The 16,732-nt window shown below is 46.5% G+C and overlaps 1 protein-coding gene across 1 annotated transcript in view; it reads right to left on the bottom strand.

The window, feature by feature from the left end:
• The window catches only part of LOC144763391 (heme-binding protein 2-like), a 56,054-nt gene extending 40,607 nt beyond the window's left edge, over positions 1–15,447 (bottom strand). Inside the window, exon 1 of the mRNA XM_078648960.1 lies at positions 15,178–15,447. Coding sequence (XP_078505086.1) covers positions 15,178–15,324 — 147 coding nt within the window. The 5' untranslated portion in view covers positions 15,325–15,447. The remainder of the gene's footprint in view (positions 1–15,177) is intronic.
• Between the last annotated feature and the right edge of the window lie 1,285 nt (positions 15,448–16,732).

The following is a 16,732-nucleotide window of genomic DNA, read 5'->3' as shown; positions in this document are numbered from 1 at the left end:
AGGCCAAAGCATATGCTTTCCTGGTGGATATGGCTAGCGACCCAACCACCAACTATAGCATCCTATGCTCCACATGTGTGTGTGGGACCATTGTCTTGACTTTGTCTACTTCCGTGGCCTGCTCATGCAATCTCTCCCACTGTGAACGAGACAAAGCATCTCCAATGTCATTTTACATGCCTGACACGTGCTTAGCCTTAAAGGCCACATCATGTCTCAAACGACAGAATACGACGACGTGCAGCAGTTTAAGTACCTGTTCATCTATTGCTGACTGCCTGTTCACTACATACACCACTGATATATTATCTACTCTGAATACCACCATCAAGCTCCTGTCCCTATACCATCAAGCCTAACCCTAGAGGAAAAAATTCCAGGAAAGCAATGCTTCTATCGCGTGCTTTCAGGCCACTGGCCATTGTCCGCATGGCTCACTGACTAAACATCGACCACAAAATATTGATGTCAAAAATGTAGTTGTACAAAATATCGATTATATATATATATATATATATATATATATATATATATATATATATATATATATACATATACATATATAAAATCAAATAATAAATGTTAAATAATAAAATTAATTTAAAAAAAATTAGATTTAACATACATTTTAACAGATAACAAATAAACTAAATTAAAAGAAGTTCACACATACATAATAATTAATAGATATTTGCTTTAAAACAATTAAAATATTAATTGAAATTTATTTTATAATGTTACAATTATATAAAAATTAACATTATATATCTGTATAACAATAACATACAATCTAATAACAAATCTAATAAAAAACAATCTATTAAAAATTAAAACAAACTATTTAAAAATCTTTAAACTTAATTTAATTTAATTGTGGGTTTATATAGTGCTAGGAATCGACTCCCGAATGAGTATCTCCACGCTTCGACCGCTGGGGAACCCGTCCTGGCTCACCCTGAGAGATGGTCCCTGATGGGTATCTCTAAGGTGCGACCAAGCATCCCCGGCGGTCTGGGGGGGCCGTTGTGAAGATGAGGCAAGCTGATGCCCAGAGTTGCCGAGTGTGGTTTCTGACTAGAGTAGGCACCGAGGCGAGAATTATCGAGTCCGCTGACCCTGGTCCACGACCCTGCCGCGTCGGGAATCGAACCCTGGTCCCGGGCCGTTCTCTGCTTACGGGTCTGCCACCTCTAACCAGTGAGCCACACTTCTCACTCTAGTCAGTGCAACAGTAGGCAAAGTGTGGGATATCAAAACGGTAAAAATTGCTATTCCCACTCTAAAGAGTGCAACAGGAGGGAAAGTGTTGAATATTGGAGGGGTAAAAATTACTATTCTCTCCAGTGAGTGCAATAGTAGGGAAAGTGCTGGATAGAGGAGGGTAAAAATTACTATTCCGACTCCAGTGAGTGCAACAGTAGAGAAAGTGTTGGATACTGGAGGGGTAAAAATTACTTTTCCCACTCCAATGAGTGCAACAGTAAGGAAACTGTTGAATAGCAGAGGGTTCAAATTTCTATTCCCTCTCCACTAAGGGGTCGATTCCGATCTGGGTCGGAAAGCTCTCTGACCAAGCAGGATCCGGAGTGTTTTCCGACCGAGACAGACTCTTGCAGTCCGACCGAGCGAGTACAATGCGGCCGCATGCTGCCGAACTCGGTTCGGTTGAACTCCCATAGAAGTCAATGGGAGCCGGTCGTACGACGCGTACATGGGCTCCCATTGACTGAATGGGTACGTCTTGCACAAGGGCGCTACCCTACATTGGGTATGCGTCGGTGCCATCCTCACCGTACATGCCTGTGTTGGGAAGACCCTTGGGTCTCCCCCAGTGTCCAAGTCGGAAGGCTGTGGGTGACGGGGGTCCGGAACCCCAAAGGCAGCTTCCCGGACGTTTTGCGAGCCAGAAACTTCAGCTTGCTCCGGCTGTCTGACGTGTACATCGTACTGGCTCGGTCAGAATTCGCCTCCATTGCACGGCACGGTTTGCTTACGGACGAGGTGTACAGAGCGGTCCGGACCTGGAAACGATTCGGTCGGTGATTTTGCGTTTCTCGCATCGTACTTTCTCACTCAGCTGTACGAGTCAGGCGGAGAACACGCGTACGGCTCGTACTTTTTACGGCCGGATCGCGTTCGGGGACCTTCTGAGCGAGATCAAAATCGGCCCCTAAGTGTAACAGTAGAGAAAGTGTTGGATAGCGGAGGGGTAAAAATTACTATTCCCACTCCAGTGAGTGCAACAGTAAGGAACGTGTAGGATAGTGGCAGGATAACATTTACTATTCCCACTCCAGTTAGTGAAACAGTAGGGAAAGTTTTGGATTGCGGAGGGGTAAAAACTAATATTCCCACTCCAGTCAGTTCAAAATGTAACAACTAACAAAATATTAACAATTTTAAAAAAAAGATAAAAAATATATAAATATGTAACCAAATAAAATACAAATATATTTAATATTAAAAACTGTAAAAATAAAAACATATAATGTTAAATACATATGACAAATACCTACAAATATTATATTAAATACAATTTAAAATAATTCTCAAACAAATAAATATTTTTAATTAGAAATGATTTAGAAACAAAAACATTATTACATACATTTATTTTTTCCATTTCCTACCCTGTAACACCACACAATTCACAACCCACATCTATATTTTTTTTAAATGTACCTCCATAATTAATTATCAATTAGACTCATAAAAATTTATTACCTTTCCAAACTTTACCAATGTAATCCCCACAAACCACAGTTAAAATTAAATTGTTAATACATTAATTACACAATTAAAATGTATTTTCAATAAAAAAAGAATAGTATTTAACAATTAATTATAAAGTAAAATTAACTTACTCCCCACCCTTTACCCCTATAAAACTAAAACCCCCACACAAAAATATACAATTACCTGAATTAAATATCAATAAATTACCATTAATGATCAATTATTAATTAAACATAAATTACTTCCCACCCTTTACCCCTATAAACCCCACAACCCGCACCTAAAATTATTTGCACAATTTCATTTATTTAATTTTCAATTCATTAATTTTAATTAACAACTAATTATTCATTAATTAAAAATAAATTACTCACCACCCTTTACCCCAAAAACCCCACAACCCGCACCTAAAAAATGACACAATTACCATAACTATTTACCGAATAATTAATTGACAACCAATTAATATTTAAATAATAAATTAGTTCACACAATTAACACTATAAAATCTCAATTAAATAAATATCAATAAATAAAAAAGAATCAATAATTTATTATAATTAAAATACTTCCCACCCTATTCCCCTATAAACACACAACCTGCAACGGAACTAAAAAATGCAAAATGTAATTGAAATAAAATTGATAACTACTAAAAATTTAACATATATTAAAAAACAAAAACAATACTTATACAAAAAAAGTAATATATTTAAAATATATACTAAAATATATAACACTAATTAAAAAAATCGCTATTTTAAACAGCTGCATTTTTTAAAACGATATTAATTACTTCTATATTTTTAAAAACAATATTTCTTACCTTGAAATCGATATTCTTGACCACGATATTCTTACTGTCGATGTTTCTGTCCCGATATTTACAACTCGATATTTGTGTTAGTCGACATTTCTAACTCAATATTTTGTATGAATCCTGCTTTGCACATGCTCTGCCTTGCCCGTAAAGGCCAAAGCCTATACCCTCAGATGCATTCAAGTACATCTGAACATCCCACTCACATTCTCTGGGTGCTATGATTGAAATTCCATCGAAATCATCTAAGAACCTGCGCGACATTCATAGGTCTTCCCTTGTACCGGCTGACAGCTGCATGTCATGATGTGGCAGTGACAACCCTGCTAAGGACATGCTTAAACATTTGCAGAAAATCCCCCCTGTCCAGACTACTCTTCATGCAAAGTTCAAATGCCCCAGCAAGACCTGTAACCCCTTGATGATCACCTTTGATTTGTTGAGCATTGCGCCCAATAACAGTTACATTTTTACCTTCTTTTCAACTGAGAGGCATCCCTCCATGGACACTGAATCAAGCTCAATACCTGAGAAAGAAAGCACCATTGCTGGCCCCACCATTTTCTCTGAAGTCAGCAGTACTCCTATGCCGCCCATGAGCTCTTGAAAACTTGTAAACTGCTGCTGACAGTCCTCAGCACTGGGCATTACCACAAAAAAAATCCTCTAGATTGTGCGTAACAGTCCTCTTCCCTGTTTGCAGTTAGTAAAAACACATTGTAGGACAGAGCTACAATGCCCAAATATGGCACAAGATATGGAAGAGCCCACAGGTAAAACCTTATCAACATACCACTGCTCCTCACATGGTATGCCTAGCAACTGATAATCATCTTGATGAACTAGTAACAGCCAGAAGGCTGACAATGTCACACTTCGCCATGAGTGTACCGCTTCCGATCTGTTCCACCAATGTCATGGCCACATCCACCAAGGAATATGACACCAACATATCCTCTACCCCGATAAAATCATTAACGAGCTTCCTTCCGGCCATGACTAATGCTGTAGGAGCTAGAATTGACCTTGTTCCTTCTTTGGCACCATTCCAATTGGTTACACAATCAAGTTGGGTATGGGCCATTGCTCAACCGGGCCATCCAATTCTGCCCTCCTGCACTTCTTTTGCCAATTTCTCCTTCACAACTTGTTTATGTGATGTGGACGATTTCAAATTGTCCGCCCTCCTAGTGACCCTAGGTCCAGTGTAACTCAAACGAAACACCTCCTGAAAATCATCAGTCAATAACACTGCGTCCCGTCTGTGTGGATAGTGCCATAACAATGCGGTCACCATTACCTGGCGTACAATCCTTTTCCCATATTGCTATGTGTCCACCCCCCTGCCAGTTGCATTGCCCTGCTGTCCCATGTAGCCCCTATGTTGCTGGTTCCAAGGCCCTGCCAGTGTCCCTAGTACGTTTCCCTCACTTTATAACACTGTACGAGGGAATGTCTTTCTGAACACTTTGAACATTCATGGCGGAACTCACAGTAGTCTCTAGTACAAGACCCTTTATTACAGTCCCAACACCTTGGTGGGGTAGGGCTGAAAGGGCCGATACACCACCGGCAACCCACTTGCTGTATATGCCGTCTTGTCGAACTTTACTGACCCAATCGTCTGGTGATATAAGTTGGTATCAATTTCCCCCCACTTAGCCTCAGTGTACCATGCCATTCGTGCCCTGAACACCTCGTCATAATGCGCCCTGCATACCTTCCATACGTGATGTGTGCCCTGTGAATGACATTCATGTATTTAAATAAGGATACGCATCGCTCTGGATATTGTTCGTAATATACACTTGTAAAAATCAGAAAGGCCGATGTCCAGTTCTCTACCGTTGTAGGCACTCTCTGCCTTCTAAACTACTGTACTTCCTCTTTCTATGACCCCCTCTTTTGCCCTCAATTCTCTGTGGATGAGCTTGAACAGCTCCACATATTCTCCTTCCCTTATCTTTTCTTTGGTCTGTAGCATTAAATGGGCCCCCAGGGGCTTGGTTATCCCCATGTGTGGCAATTTCTTGATCTTTATCTTTTTACTCTCCTTTGCCTTGTTGTCATCCTCGTCTACTGTGTATGTACCATCCTTCTCTTCTGTCGTCCATTGCAGGGCTTCCTGTGTTCCTTTACCCATCATGTTTACTGCCTTTGCATCCTGGCCCTCCCCGTTTCCTCCTCTACTCCGGGGGATTCTTCATCACTCCATTCCAAAGCAGCCATGATTAACATTGATGCAGGCCCCTCCACATACTTCTGGGCATCCCTTTTTGGCAATTCCCCCCTTCCTGCTCCTTGCAGTGCACACATTGTCCTGCCACTGCTCCCACCCTCCCTTCTCACTCCAGAAACCCTGTAATGTTCTGGGGACGCTCTCCTGCCAATGCCAACGCCCCAAAAATCGGGGACGATTTTGCTAGCCTCCCTCAGCCTTTTACACCCCACACACCCTCCACTTCATGGAATACGTGAGGGGCAAGCCTGTTGCCTCCCACCTTCCCTCTCCCAGTCTGCTGCTTTTCTGCAGTCAGCTCATCCCTTTCCTGTCCCCACCCACCTTCCTCGCGTACACAGGAGCTTCTCTCCCCCCTTCTTCATGACAAGGCTTCTCCCCATTTTTTGTTTAAATATGTTTAGTCAGTGTTAGTCAGTCAGTGTCAGTCAGTCAGTGTCAGTACATCAGTGTCAGGCAGTCAGTGTCAGAGTCAGTCAGTATCAGTGTCAGTCAGTCAGTCAGTGTCAGTCAGTGTCAGGCAGTCAGTGCCAGGTAGTCAGTCAGTGTCAGAATCAGTCAGTGTCAGAGTCAGTCAGTGTCAGAGTCAGTCAGTGTCAGTCAGTCGGTGCAGTCAGTCGGTGCAGTCAGTGTCTGTCAGTTAGTCAGTGTCTGTCAGTCAGTCAGTCAGTCAGTGTCAGTCAGTCAGTCAGTGTAAGTCAGTCGGTGCAGCCAGTCAGTGTGAGTCAGTCAGTCAGTGTGAGTCAGTGTGAGTCAGTGTGAGTCAGTGTCAGTCAGAGTCAGTCAGTCAGAGTCAGTCAGTGTCAGTCATTCAGGGTCAGTCAGTGTCAGTCAGTCAGTGTCAGAGTCAGTCAGTCAGTGTCAGAATCAGTCAGTCAGTGTCAGGCAGTCAGAGTCAGTCAGTGTTAGAGTCAGTCAGTGTCAGAGTCAGTCAGTGTCAGAGTCAGTCAGTGTCAGTCAATGTCAGTCAATGTCAGTCAGTGTCTGTCAGTGTCAGTCAGTGTCAGTCAGTGTCAGTCAGTCAGTGTCAGTCAGTGTCAGTCAGTGTCAGTCAGGATGTGGTCTAACCGCACATGTAGGTTGTGGACTGGCTAGTAGAACGGATATATAAGTGTATCGGGATTACACGCCTGCCAAACGTCAGACAGTGACCAATGCTCCAGCCATTTACACAAGACTTGCGTGTTGGCTGATGATACTGCGTGTATGAGGGACAAGAAGGGGCGGTCTAAGAAGATATCTAGCACTGCATTGATGTCGCATCCTAAGAGCCAGGGAACGTCCCTCCACGAGACAGGACCCTGGATAAGTCGCTCAGGAAGGCATTTTCGTCTACGTTAGGGACATATATGAATCCCAGTAAAACAGTATACCCATTTAGCTTGCCCTTAAGGAGTATGTATCGCCTGCCTGCACATGTCACAGCCTTCTTTTCCTCCCAGGGGACCCCCGCCTTCACCCAAATCGATGCACTTCTTGCCATGGAAGAGATGTTTGTGCTGTATACTCGACCTCTTCATCTATGCCGCTATCTGGCAGCTTCTCGCTGAGTCAGATGTGTCTCCTACAGTAGGGCGATACCAGCAGCTCTTTGCTGCAAATATGCATATATGGAGTACTTACGTAAGGGGGAGTGAATCCCTCTCACATTCCAGGTGATAATGTTAACTTGCGTCATGTGGGTGATCTATGATTATCCGCATATCCACTCATGATTGCCTCAGGATACGAGAGTGAGTGGGAAGCAGCCACTCATGAGCGAATGCCAAACCTGAACAGGGGACAAACCAATAAGCAACAACTAGGTCGTGTAACCACATAAGAGCGAACTTCAATTGAAGTTGACCCAAACAGACTTGACAGAAACATGGCAAGTAATTTTCAGCCAGGCAATGGAACTGCTGAGGGTGGTGCGTGTAATGGTGGTCTATCCAGCCTATCCCTCAGCTTGCAACATTAATTGAAAGAAGGGGGACATCTCCATCAAGTGTGCGTGCAAGGTAAGCTCATATGCAACCGCGCTGAGTCACGGACGCGGCGAGTACTTGATAGAAGCCCAATGCGTTGCACCCATGCATCAAGAAGAAAAGTGAGTTATGCCGGGGTGTACTAAACAATAGTTTGATGGGTGATATCTGAGGGGCGAGGCGACCCCGAGCTCCCGGACCAGGCCAATGTGGAATCAACGTCATCACAGGACCTGGATGGTGACACCGTGGATGGCGCTGGTGAATCTGCAGTTTGAAGGGCAGCTGCCACCTGGAGGGTCTCTTGTCGTTCCATCAGGACCGGTTCTGGATCTGGCGCCTTTACTGACAAAGTCAGGATCCTCGCCTCTCCTTTCCGTCGGACACACCTGTCTTGTCTGGATGGTGATCCGTTGTCAGGTGGTCTGGTTGATGTCGCCAGGACAGCCCCTTCTAGCCAATCTCATGCATCTGATGGCATGTCGAAGAATTGAGTGGTGCTATCTATTACCACCCTAAGTCTGGCAGGGAACAGCAGGGAATATCGTAGGTCAAGCCCCCGCAATCGTTGCCTTACTGCCCCGTGGGAGGCACGTCTTTTCTGCACTTGGGCGGTGTAATCCGGAAAGAAGAGTACTGTTCCGTTTTGTATTTTGGCCCCAGAGTTTTTCCAAATCCCTATCAATGTTGTGTCTCTGTCTCTAAAGTCCAGGACTTTAAATAAAAAGGGCCAGTGGTTGGTTCGGGTGGCAGCCGGTGGGCTGGTACTCCATGTGCCCCCTCTACCACAAATTGAGGGGAAAGAACACTGGGCGGGAGCAGTCCCCTCAGCCACCTATCCACGTATTCTACTGGGTCTTTTCCCTCTGCCCCCTCCAGAAGGTCAACCACTCTTACATTATTGCGACAGACCGACCCTTTGCATCGTCAATCTTGTCCTCAAGGGTGCAGGCACGATCCTGCAGAACTTGTAGGGTCGCTGTGTGATTGCGAGTCTGGGACTGCAGGTCAGAGAGCGTGCGCTCAGCCATATGTATGTGCTCAGATAATTTTTGATGGTCGGCCCTCAAAAGCGTGAAGTCTGAGACCACCTTGTCGATCCTGGTCTCAAGGGAAGTACACGTCTGCATCAGTGTTGCACCAATCTTCCCGACAGCAGCCAGTACGTCAATTTTGGATGAGAGATCCAGCTGTTGTGAGTCTGCGGGCAGCGTTGCCCTCTAAGATGCTCCCACTCGGTCATCCCGGGGGGTCCCCCCTGCGGGACAGTCGAGCAGAGGCAGCTCATGGCCGATTGCTGTGTGCTAGGCATCAAGGGGCAAGAGCTGTGATGTGCCCGGCCACACCAGTGAGTGAAAGTCTTGTGCAGATTTCTCCGCGCAGTGCCCCCTGGCCAATCCTGGTCACCAATCTGCAAAATATATTGCACGGGAGATCGTCAGCCACCCACCTCCTGGCTGCACCACCCAGCACTGCCGCTGCCGCTCACCCTGACTCATGGGACTTAACACTGCCCTTCAGCAAGATGAATCTGGTCCACAGGGAGGTCAACACCCTGGTTAGGATGTCAGGCTTCCGGTGCCGATGAGTCACCCTCAAGCAGAGCTGGCCTGAGACCCCTATACCTTGACACCTGAGGGCCATGATGATCCGGTTCTATACACACTTGGTTCTATGCCTGGTGGCCTAGTTCTGTGAGTTTTAGTGCCTTTGAGTCCAGACTGCTGTAGGACCCTACAGGTACCTCTCTCCAGGCTGTATGAAGATCAGCTCTGAAAGTCCCTGGAGTTCAGTCTCTGTTGGTCTCCATTCTTAGGGGCCACCGCGCTGGGTTCAATTGGACTGGTGAAGAGATCCCCAGGGTTGATGCCCCTCACTCCGTGGACCAGGCAGGATGGGGCAGACCACTCTCCACCTACCCCTGGGGGGTCCGATTAGGCATGGGGAGAATTCCAGCAGCAGCATCTGTGACTCGTGCCCTACTCGTGTTGCTCAGTTTGCAAGAGGAGCACCTGTGATCTGCAATACAGAGACTTGGTCACTCTTCAGGTTGCAGGAAGATATGGACAGAAGGGAGGCAGCCTAGGCCCGAACTGACCATCGTGCCGCTACCCTTGTGCTACCTGGCAATATGCGGCTTCAGGCCACGCCCCAGAGAGTGTAATGCAAGGACCCCAGCCAGCCGCTTCACCACAGCACCCCCCGCAGTGCTGCTCTGGTGCTGCGGAGGGGGGCCTAGGCCCAAGCCCCCTCCGGGCTTTCCCCAGTAGACACGCTTGCCTCCTCAGATCTCCTACGCCCGGCTCACCTCATCTGCAACTGCACTCAGACCCTGCAAGCTGTCTGGCGCTCACGGTGTCCTTCTCCGAACTCTAAGGCGCTTCAGGCGGGCGGAGGCCCGGTCCCCTCGCAGGTAACCGGCCGCTGCCTCAGGTCTAGTTATGCAAGTCACTAAGTCAGGCCGCCTCTTACATCAGGTCTGGGCTGCTTACGCCGCGGGGTCTCCACGCTCCAGTCCACTGGTGGCGCTGATGTCCACAGCCCCCGGCCTTTCCCAGGGGCTCACTCTGCCCTCGGCGGCATCCCTGCTCGCTGCAGGCCACCGGGTCCTGTCTTCACTTCTTGTTTACAAGCTGCTCTCTGGCTGTCTCCCTCAGTAGCTCTGGGCCATCCGGGCTGCAGTCGCCTCGTAGCTAACACTCCGATCCTCAGTAGGCCACGCCTCATGTATTGGAGGCGTCAGGGCTTTCTCCGTGCCGCTGCAATCTCTCGAACTTTAGACAGGGCTCACTGCACTTTGTTTCGCAAATTGAATAAGGCTTACAAAGGATGGCCACGATAATTGAGGGATAGGGCACGGAGCGATCTTAAAGTGCGTCCGCCATCTTAGTGGGTTAACCATGCCCCCCAATGACAAGGCTTCTCTCCATGCCTGCGCGGGCCATATCGCTCAACAGCACTGTGTCAATATCCCGGGCTGCCTGAGGCAACAGCCATGTGTTATGGGAGTGGGCCCCACCCCCTTCCCCTCTCATAAATGTTGGTGCGGGCTGACGCACGGACCCTCTCCCAGCTTGCGCACAGCACAAACCTCTCAAGTCACTCTCCTGATACCCGAGTAGCTCCTGGAACTCACCTGAACACCACTGCTTCCTAAACAGCAGCGGCAGAGAGAACGCGAGGATTGTGGCCACTACCCTGCCGCTGCACACCTCAGTGCATGACAGTGCATGACAGAGTTGTAAACGTTTATAAAATTGGGAATGGTGGAGATTAAAGTCTGCCTGGTGTTCCAAGAAGGACCGCATGTGGTAGCCCAGCCATACATTCCTCAACCTAGAGATGCCACTGAGTTCCCAAATACTGAACCCCTCCAGTCATGCTTCCTGTCCCAACCAACTACCTCTCCATTTGGAGGGGTTTGCAGGGTAATCCCCTTGTCCCACCCAATCTCCTGGATCACCGACCTCCACCAGCCTCCACACCTGAAAGACCACCCTGGAAAGCTCCAGCAATAAGTGTGGAATCGGTGCACCATTGAGCATATTCATAATGTCAACATTCCCCAGGAAAGCCAACTCAATGCGAAAAGCAGGATCCACCCAGCCCCCTTATATCCAATTGTTCAGGACCACAAATTGCAAGGCCCAGTAGTATAGCCTTTTGTCTTCAGCTGCCAAGCCCCGTTAAAGGTGGATTGGATGCACTACCCATATGCAATATGCCGGACCTGGTGAGCCTCTATGTAAGATCGCATTTTGGCTTGCACCTCAGTAAACCACCACATGGGGATCAAGCATGGAACGTTTTGCAGCATGTACAGGAAGCGAGGCTGCACCTTAATAATTTTTAGAAATGCCACACTGCCCAAGATATTGAGAGAGATCAGTGCCCACCTCTCAAGAGCCTTCCACATCTTGACAACCAGTGGGACACGATTCAGGTTCCATATGATGAGAGGTAGCACGGAAATATATATGGCCAAGCACTGAAAGCTTTTCTTGCAGAACGGTATCTGCGTCTGCCAGTTTGTTGCATCTACATCTCCAGTTAGAGAGATCAGGAGGGAATTGGCCAGTTTAGTCGTAGGCCGAATGCTTGCCCATTTAGCTCCAGCATCTAGAGAAGTCGTGGCCCTGTGTTCTCTTGGCAAGCCATAAAAAGCAGGACATCATTTGGGTAGCAATGTATGAGAGCTTCCATGTCCTCCCCCATTGGAACCCCTACACCTGTGCGTCACATTTAACCCACGCAGCTAAAGGATTCATGGCCAGGGCGAACAGAAGGGGGGACATTGGGCATCTCTGCCTAGTACTTAATTGTATTAGAAAAGCCTGCAATAGGACTCTATTGATAGGCACCTGAGCTCTAGAATTAGTATATAAGACTTGATATAGGACACAAATCTAGGCCTGAAAAACATCCCAGAGGAATTCCCAATCTAGGGAATCGAAGCCCTTTTCAAAGTCTTTAAGCAGTAGTGCACTTCTGGGCACTAGGCTATTAGTGAAGTCATATCTGACTTGCTGGAGGTTGAAAGGAAGGTGATACCTTCCATCCTACTGCATTGTGAGCTGAAGAGGATCAAACTGGGGTGGGGCACATCAAGGACAAAAGGAAACTGATATAACGGAAGTTGAACAGCCAAGAATACCATCAATGTAGATAAAGTAATTTATTATGAGTTACAGAGAAAAGCTGTTGTTCCCATCAAAAGCCAGGAAGCAACTGCCAGTAAAGAATCACCAGAGCACCAAGTTGCATCATGACATAAGTGAATATAGAATGTTCTATTTAAAGTGGAAAGCACACTAAAACAAGATAAGAGAATACAACAGAAACCTTATCGCCCCTGGTTTGCATTGATATCTACCAGGCTCTCCCTGCTTCCTTGAAATAACTTCAAAAGGTATTAGGTACGTCATTATGTTTAATACGCCTTTACTCATTCAAAATAGCTCTTTCTTAAATATATTGTCCAAGCGTGCTTGGTTTTAAATCCTGTCACTTTAAAAGTTGAATTATCGCTTAATAAGTGGGAAAGATATATGTGACTTTAGAATAGATAAACGTACTTTAAAAAGATGTTATCATATTCCTTTGTGATCAAATCTAAATTCTTAGCTGTTTTTGTAAAGCTCAAGAGGCTGCTTCAGAGCACTAATAAAAAGCAGACCAGGATCACAAACCTTTTGGATAGGAAACAGTACTCATATCCCACGGTGCATGTTCTAATCTGTATCACACATGCTTTGTGAGATGCAGAACTATGAAGATAGCTTAGGTGTGCAGTTTGTTAAAGTATTCTTTGCATTCCTTATGTATGTTCCATGGCATGTCAGGTAAGACGGAATGTTCATAAATGCAGATATTATTTTCAAATGAAAGCTCATGCATCACCTCAAACATTGCTGGGGCTTTGCAGTGTCAGGCAAAAAAAGATGTCCAGTTTACATATGAACAGGTTTATTGTATAATACTACATATAGGGAGGTTTGTACCTCAACTTTGACTAGACAATAGACCTGTTCCCTTCCAAGTAAAGGGTGGATAGGTTTGTGACATTTCTTCCTCCGATGACACGATATCTCTGCACAGTGACTCACCTATTTTGTTAGCACTGGGTTCCCATTTTCTGGCCACGACACACACTGTCTTGGCTATCTTCCACTGGTTCATGGGACTGAGGAACTAGGGGGCATATTATCAAGGACCGGTGTTAACTTTATTGCAGTTTTATCGGCAGGAAACTGCCGATAAAACGGCGATAATGAGCTTGATAATACGCCCTTGTTAATTCCCATAGAAGCCCATGTTAACATCAGAACATGGGCTTCTATGGGAATTAACAAGGGCGTATTATCGCCGTTTTATCGGCAGGAAACTGCTGATAAAACGGCGATAATTTTAACACCGGTCCTTGATACTATGCCCCTAGGTTTGTTCTCAGTTGTCTTCAAGTGGGAATTGGGCCCATCGGTCAGAGCACCCTGTGGGCCACGCAAGGCAACCGACCCAGAAGTAGACCCTACAACATAGCAGGGGCCAGACCAATATTTACTGATCATGGCTCCCAGTTCTCTCTGGTTTCTCCTTTATTCCCTGCGTGGTCCCATGCTCTACAGGAAGCTCTGGGGAAGCATTAAACACCCGTCACCCAAGGAAGATCCACAGTCCCCTACGGGAAAGACCCAGCGCCCCACTGTATATAATTCAGCTCTCTCCGGCTTCCCATTAGGACGACATTGTTCATACCTCGCCTAAGTACTGACCTCTCCCGGAGTTCGGGACTTACATTTGGTTTGTCTTTGCCAATGTAATTTTGGTCAACTCTCGTCACCTGACTTGCAGGAACTGAATAGCTTTGAACCGACATCTGAGACAGCAATTAATTATTGAAGGGCATCCGGTATTGTCACTGCTCCTTGGCTGGAGACAGGAAATTCCTTCCGCAGGTCCCATTATTACGTGGAAAACAGAACCACTGTTCATGTCAGTCATCCCTGTTGTCATCCCCAACCAGTCCCCAATTGAAACCTTAAAGCATTAACTTTTCTCAGCGCAATCAACAACGCACTCTAAAACGACTTAGCACAGACAATCCTGGAGTATTTATCTTCCCTCCTCTCCCTCAGCAGTCCCGCCAAGAAATTGCAAAGCCTCTTTATCTTCCCTTCTCTCCCTCAACAGTCCCTTCAAGATACTGTACAGTCTCTTTATCTTTTGTCCCCTCTCTCAGCAGTCCCCCCATGATATTTACAAAGCATATTTATCTTCCCTGCTGTCCCTCAGCAGTCCCACCAAGACATTACACAGCCTCTTTATCTCCTCTCCCGCAGCAGTCCCCGTAAGATATCACACCGTCTCTTTATAACCCCCTCCTCTCCCTCAGCAGTCCCACCAAGATATTACAGGCTCTGTACAGGCCCGGACTGGCCATTGCGGGCACCGAGCAATCCCCCCGGTGCGCCGCAAGGGTGGGGGCCGGTTTTGGGCCCTGGGGGCCGGTTTTGGGCCCTGGGGGCCGTTTTTGCAGCATAGCTGCAAAATCGGCACTGTAACAAAATCGGCCGAAAACCGGCCCTGGCAAAGAGCTCGGTCGCACCCCCAGGGGGCCGGCCGAGCACTTGCGAGGGCCGGTTTTGGTTCTCAGTCCGGCCCTGGCTCTGTATCCCACCTCCTCTCCCTCAGCACTCCCCCCAATATATCACACAGTCTCTTTATTCCCCCCTCTCCCTCAGCAGTCCCCCCCAAGATATCACAGTCTCTTTATCCCCCCCCCCCCTCTCCCTCAGCAGTCCCCCCAAGATATCACACAGTCTCTTTAACCCCCGCCCCCTCTCCCTCAGCAGTCCCACCAAGTATATTTAATATCGTTAAAAAAGTAGATCAGCATTTATTAAGACTCTACTTACGTCGTATTTCTTCACTAACTCGTACTTGGGACAGTCACGAGAGCGGCAGAAGCGGGGAGTTGTCCGATCGGCATCTGCAGAAGATCTTGTCCCAGAGGAAGAAGTAGCGCTGAGAAGCAGAAGCAAGGCACCCAGACCGCAGTACATTTTGTTTTCAGTCACAGCTAAATAGCACGCAAACTCCAGACAAGCAGCAACAAGACGCCTGTTCGTAGGTTGCTCTGTGTTGAATTTATAGGTTCCTTCCCTCCTCCTGCGATGGTTGTATAAGCAGGGAAAGGGGGCTGCAACCTTCGTTGTGGCCCGCCCATCCAAAAGTGAGCGTTTATGAAACACTGTTGGGGGCGTGGGCTCCCTGCCAGATCGTGTAACATTTTACATAAGACCAGTCCTGTTGTTTCGAGCAAAAAAATAACCCGGAGGCCGTTCACTTCAGGGAAGTTTGGTGACAAACGTTGCTTGCTATTTAGTGTCGGGTATCAGAAGTGCCTTTGTGTCTGTCAAGGCTGAAAAGAAACCCATTTAAATCCAGGGATGTATTGCCCCTAAATTCCGGGCGGGGGTGGGGGTGGGGATGGGGGGGGGGGGGGGTGGAGGTGTGAGTGTCATGGTAGAGGCAGCCTTGAAGATTTTTCATTGACGTTATTAAGTGCCCATGGCCTGGGCGAGGCAGGCTTCAATGAACATATACAATCACATAGTTCCGAATGGAAATAAGAAAGGAGAGCAACATTCTTGTTGATAACAGTCTGCAAGGTAATTAGAAAATATGTGGAACGCCATGAAACAAGCAACCTCATGCACCAGGCAAACAAAGGTGGGAGGGAAACAAGGCAGCATAAACACAATCTCAAAGCTGATGTTAGATCTGGCATCCTTAGGGTGGTCTTGCTCCAAACTTTTTGCTTTTTACCTCCACGTTTTGTTGTATCGTTTTGTTAGCCTCAGGACTCTGAGCACTTTTTACCACTGCTAATCATTTATTTATTTATTTTATTTATTTATGCATTTTTATATAGCGCGGACTTTACCCGAAGGCGTCAGAGCGCTTCACATCAGGAACAGAGATGAAACATAATGAGAAACATTACACAAGAACAGATTGCAAAAACATACGTTGCTTACATAAGGTAAAAGTGACAATTGTGAGCAAACAAAATACATGAGGTAGTAAAAACTGTGAGCAACCAAAAATACATGAGGAATAAAGGTAATAGTGACAATCGTGAGCAAACAAAATACTTGAGTAAAAATTGTGAGCAGCCAAAAATACATGAGGTAGTCAAAAGTGCACAAGAGGAAATGAAAGTGACAAGTGTGCAGTTATAAGAGAAAACAGAGTATAGTTTGAGGTATAGTACTGCAATAGGTGCTAGACACTCAGGCACAGGAACAAGCGTTACGTGGGCACGGTGGCACTTGTGCAAGTATCAAAAGTAAAAACATGTGAGAGGTAGCAGCCGTGTGTTGCAAGGGTAGAGTGGTGTGTGCATGTTACAAAAGGGCACCAAACATCAGTACATGGAAAATACTGCAAAAAGGCAGACCCTCCAAT

The sequence above is a fragment of the Lissotriton helveticus genome, chromosome 6 (assembly GCF_964261635.1).
Source record: "Lissotriton helveticus chromosome 6, aLisHel1.1, whole genome shotgun sequence".
Taxonomy (NCBI): domain Eukaryota; kingdom Metazoa; phylum Chordata; class Amphibia; order Caudata; family Salamandridae; genus Lissotriton; species Lissotriton helveticus.
This window is presented reverse-complemented; position numbering and strand designations above follow the sequence as displayed.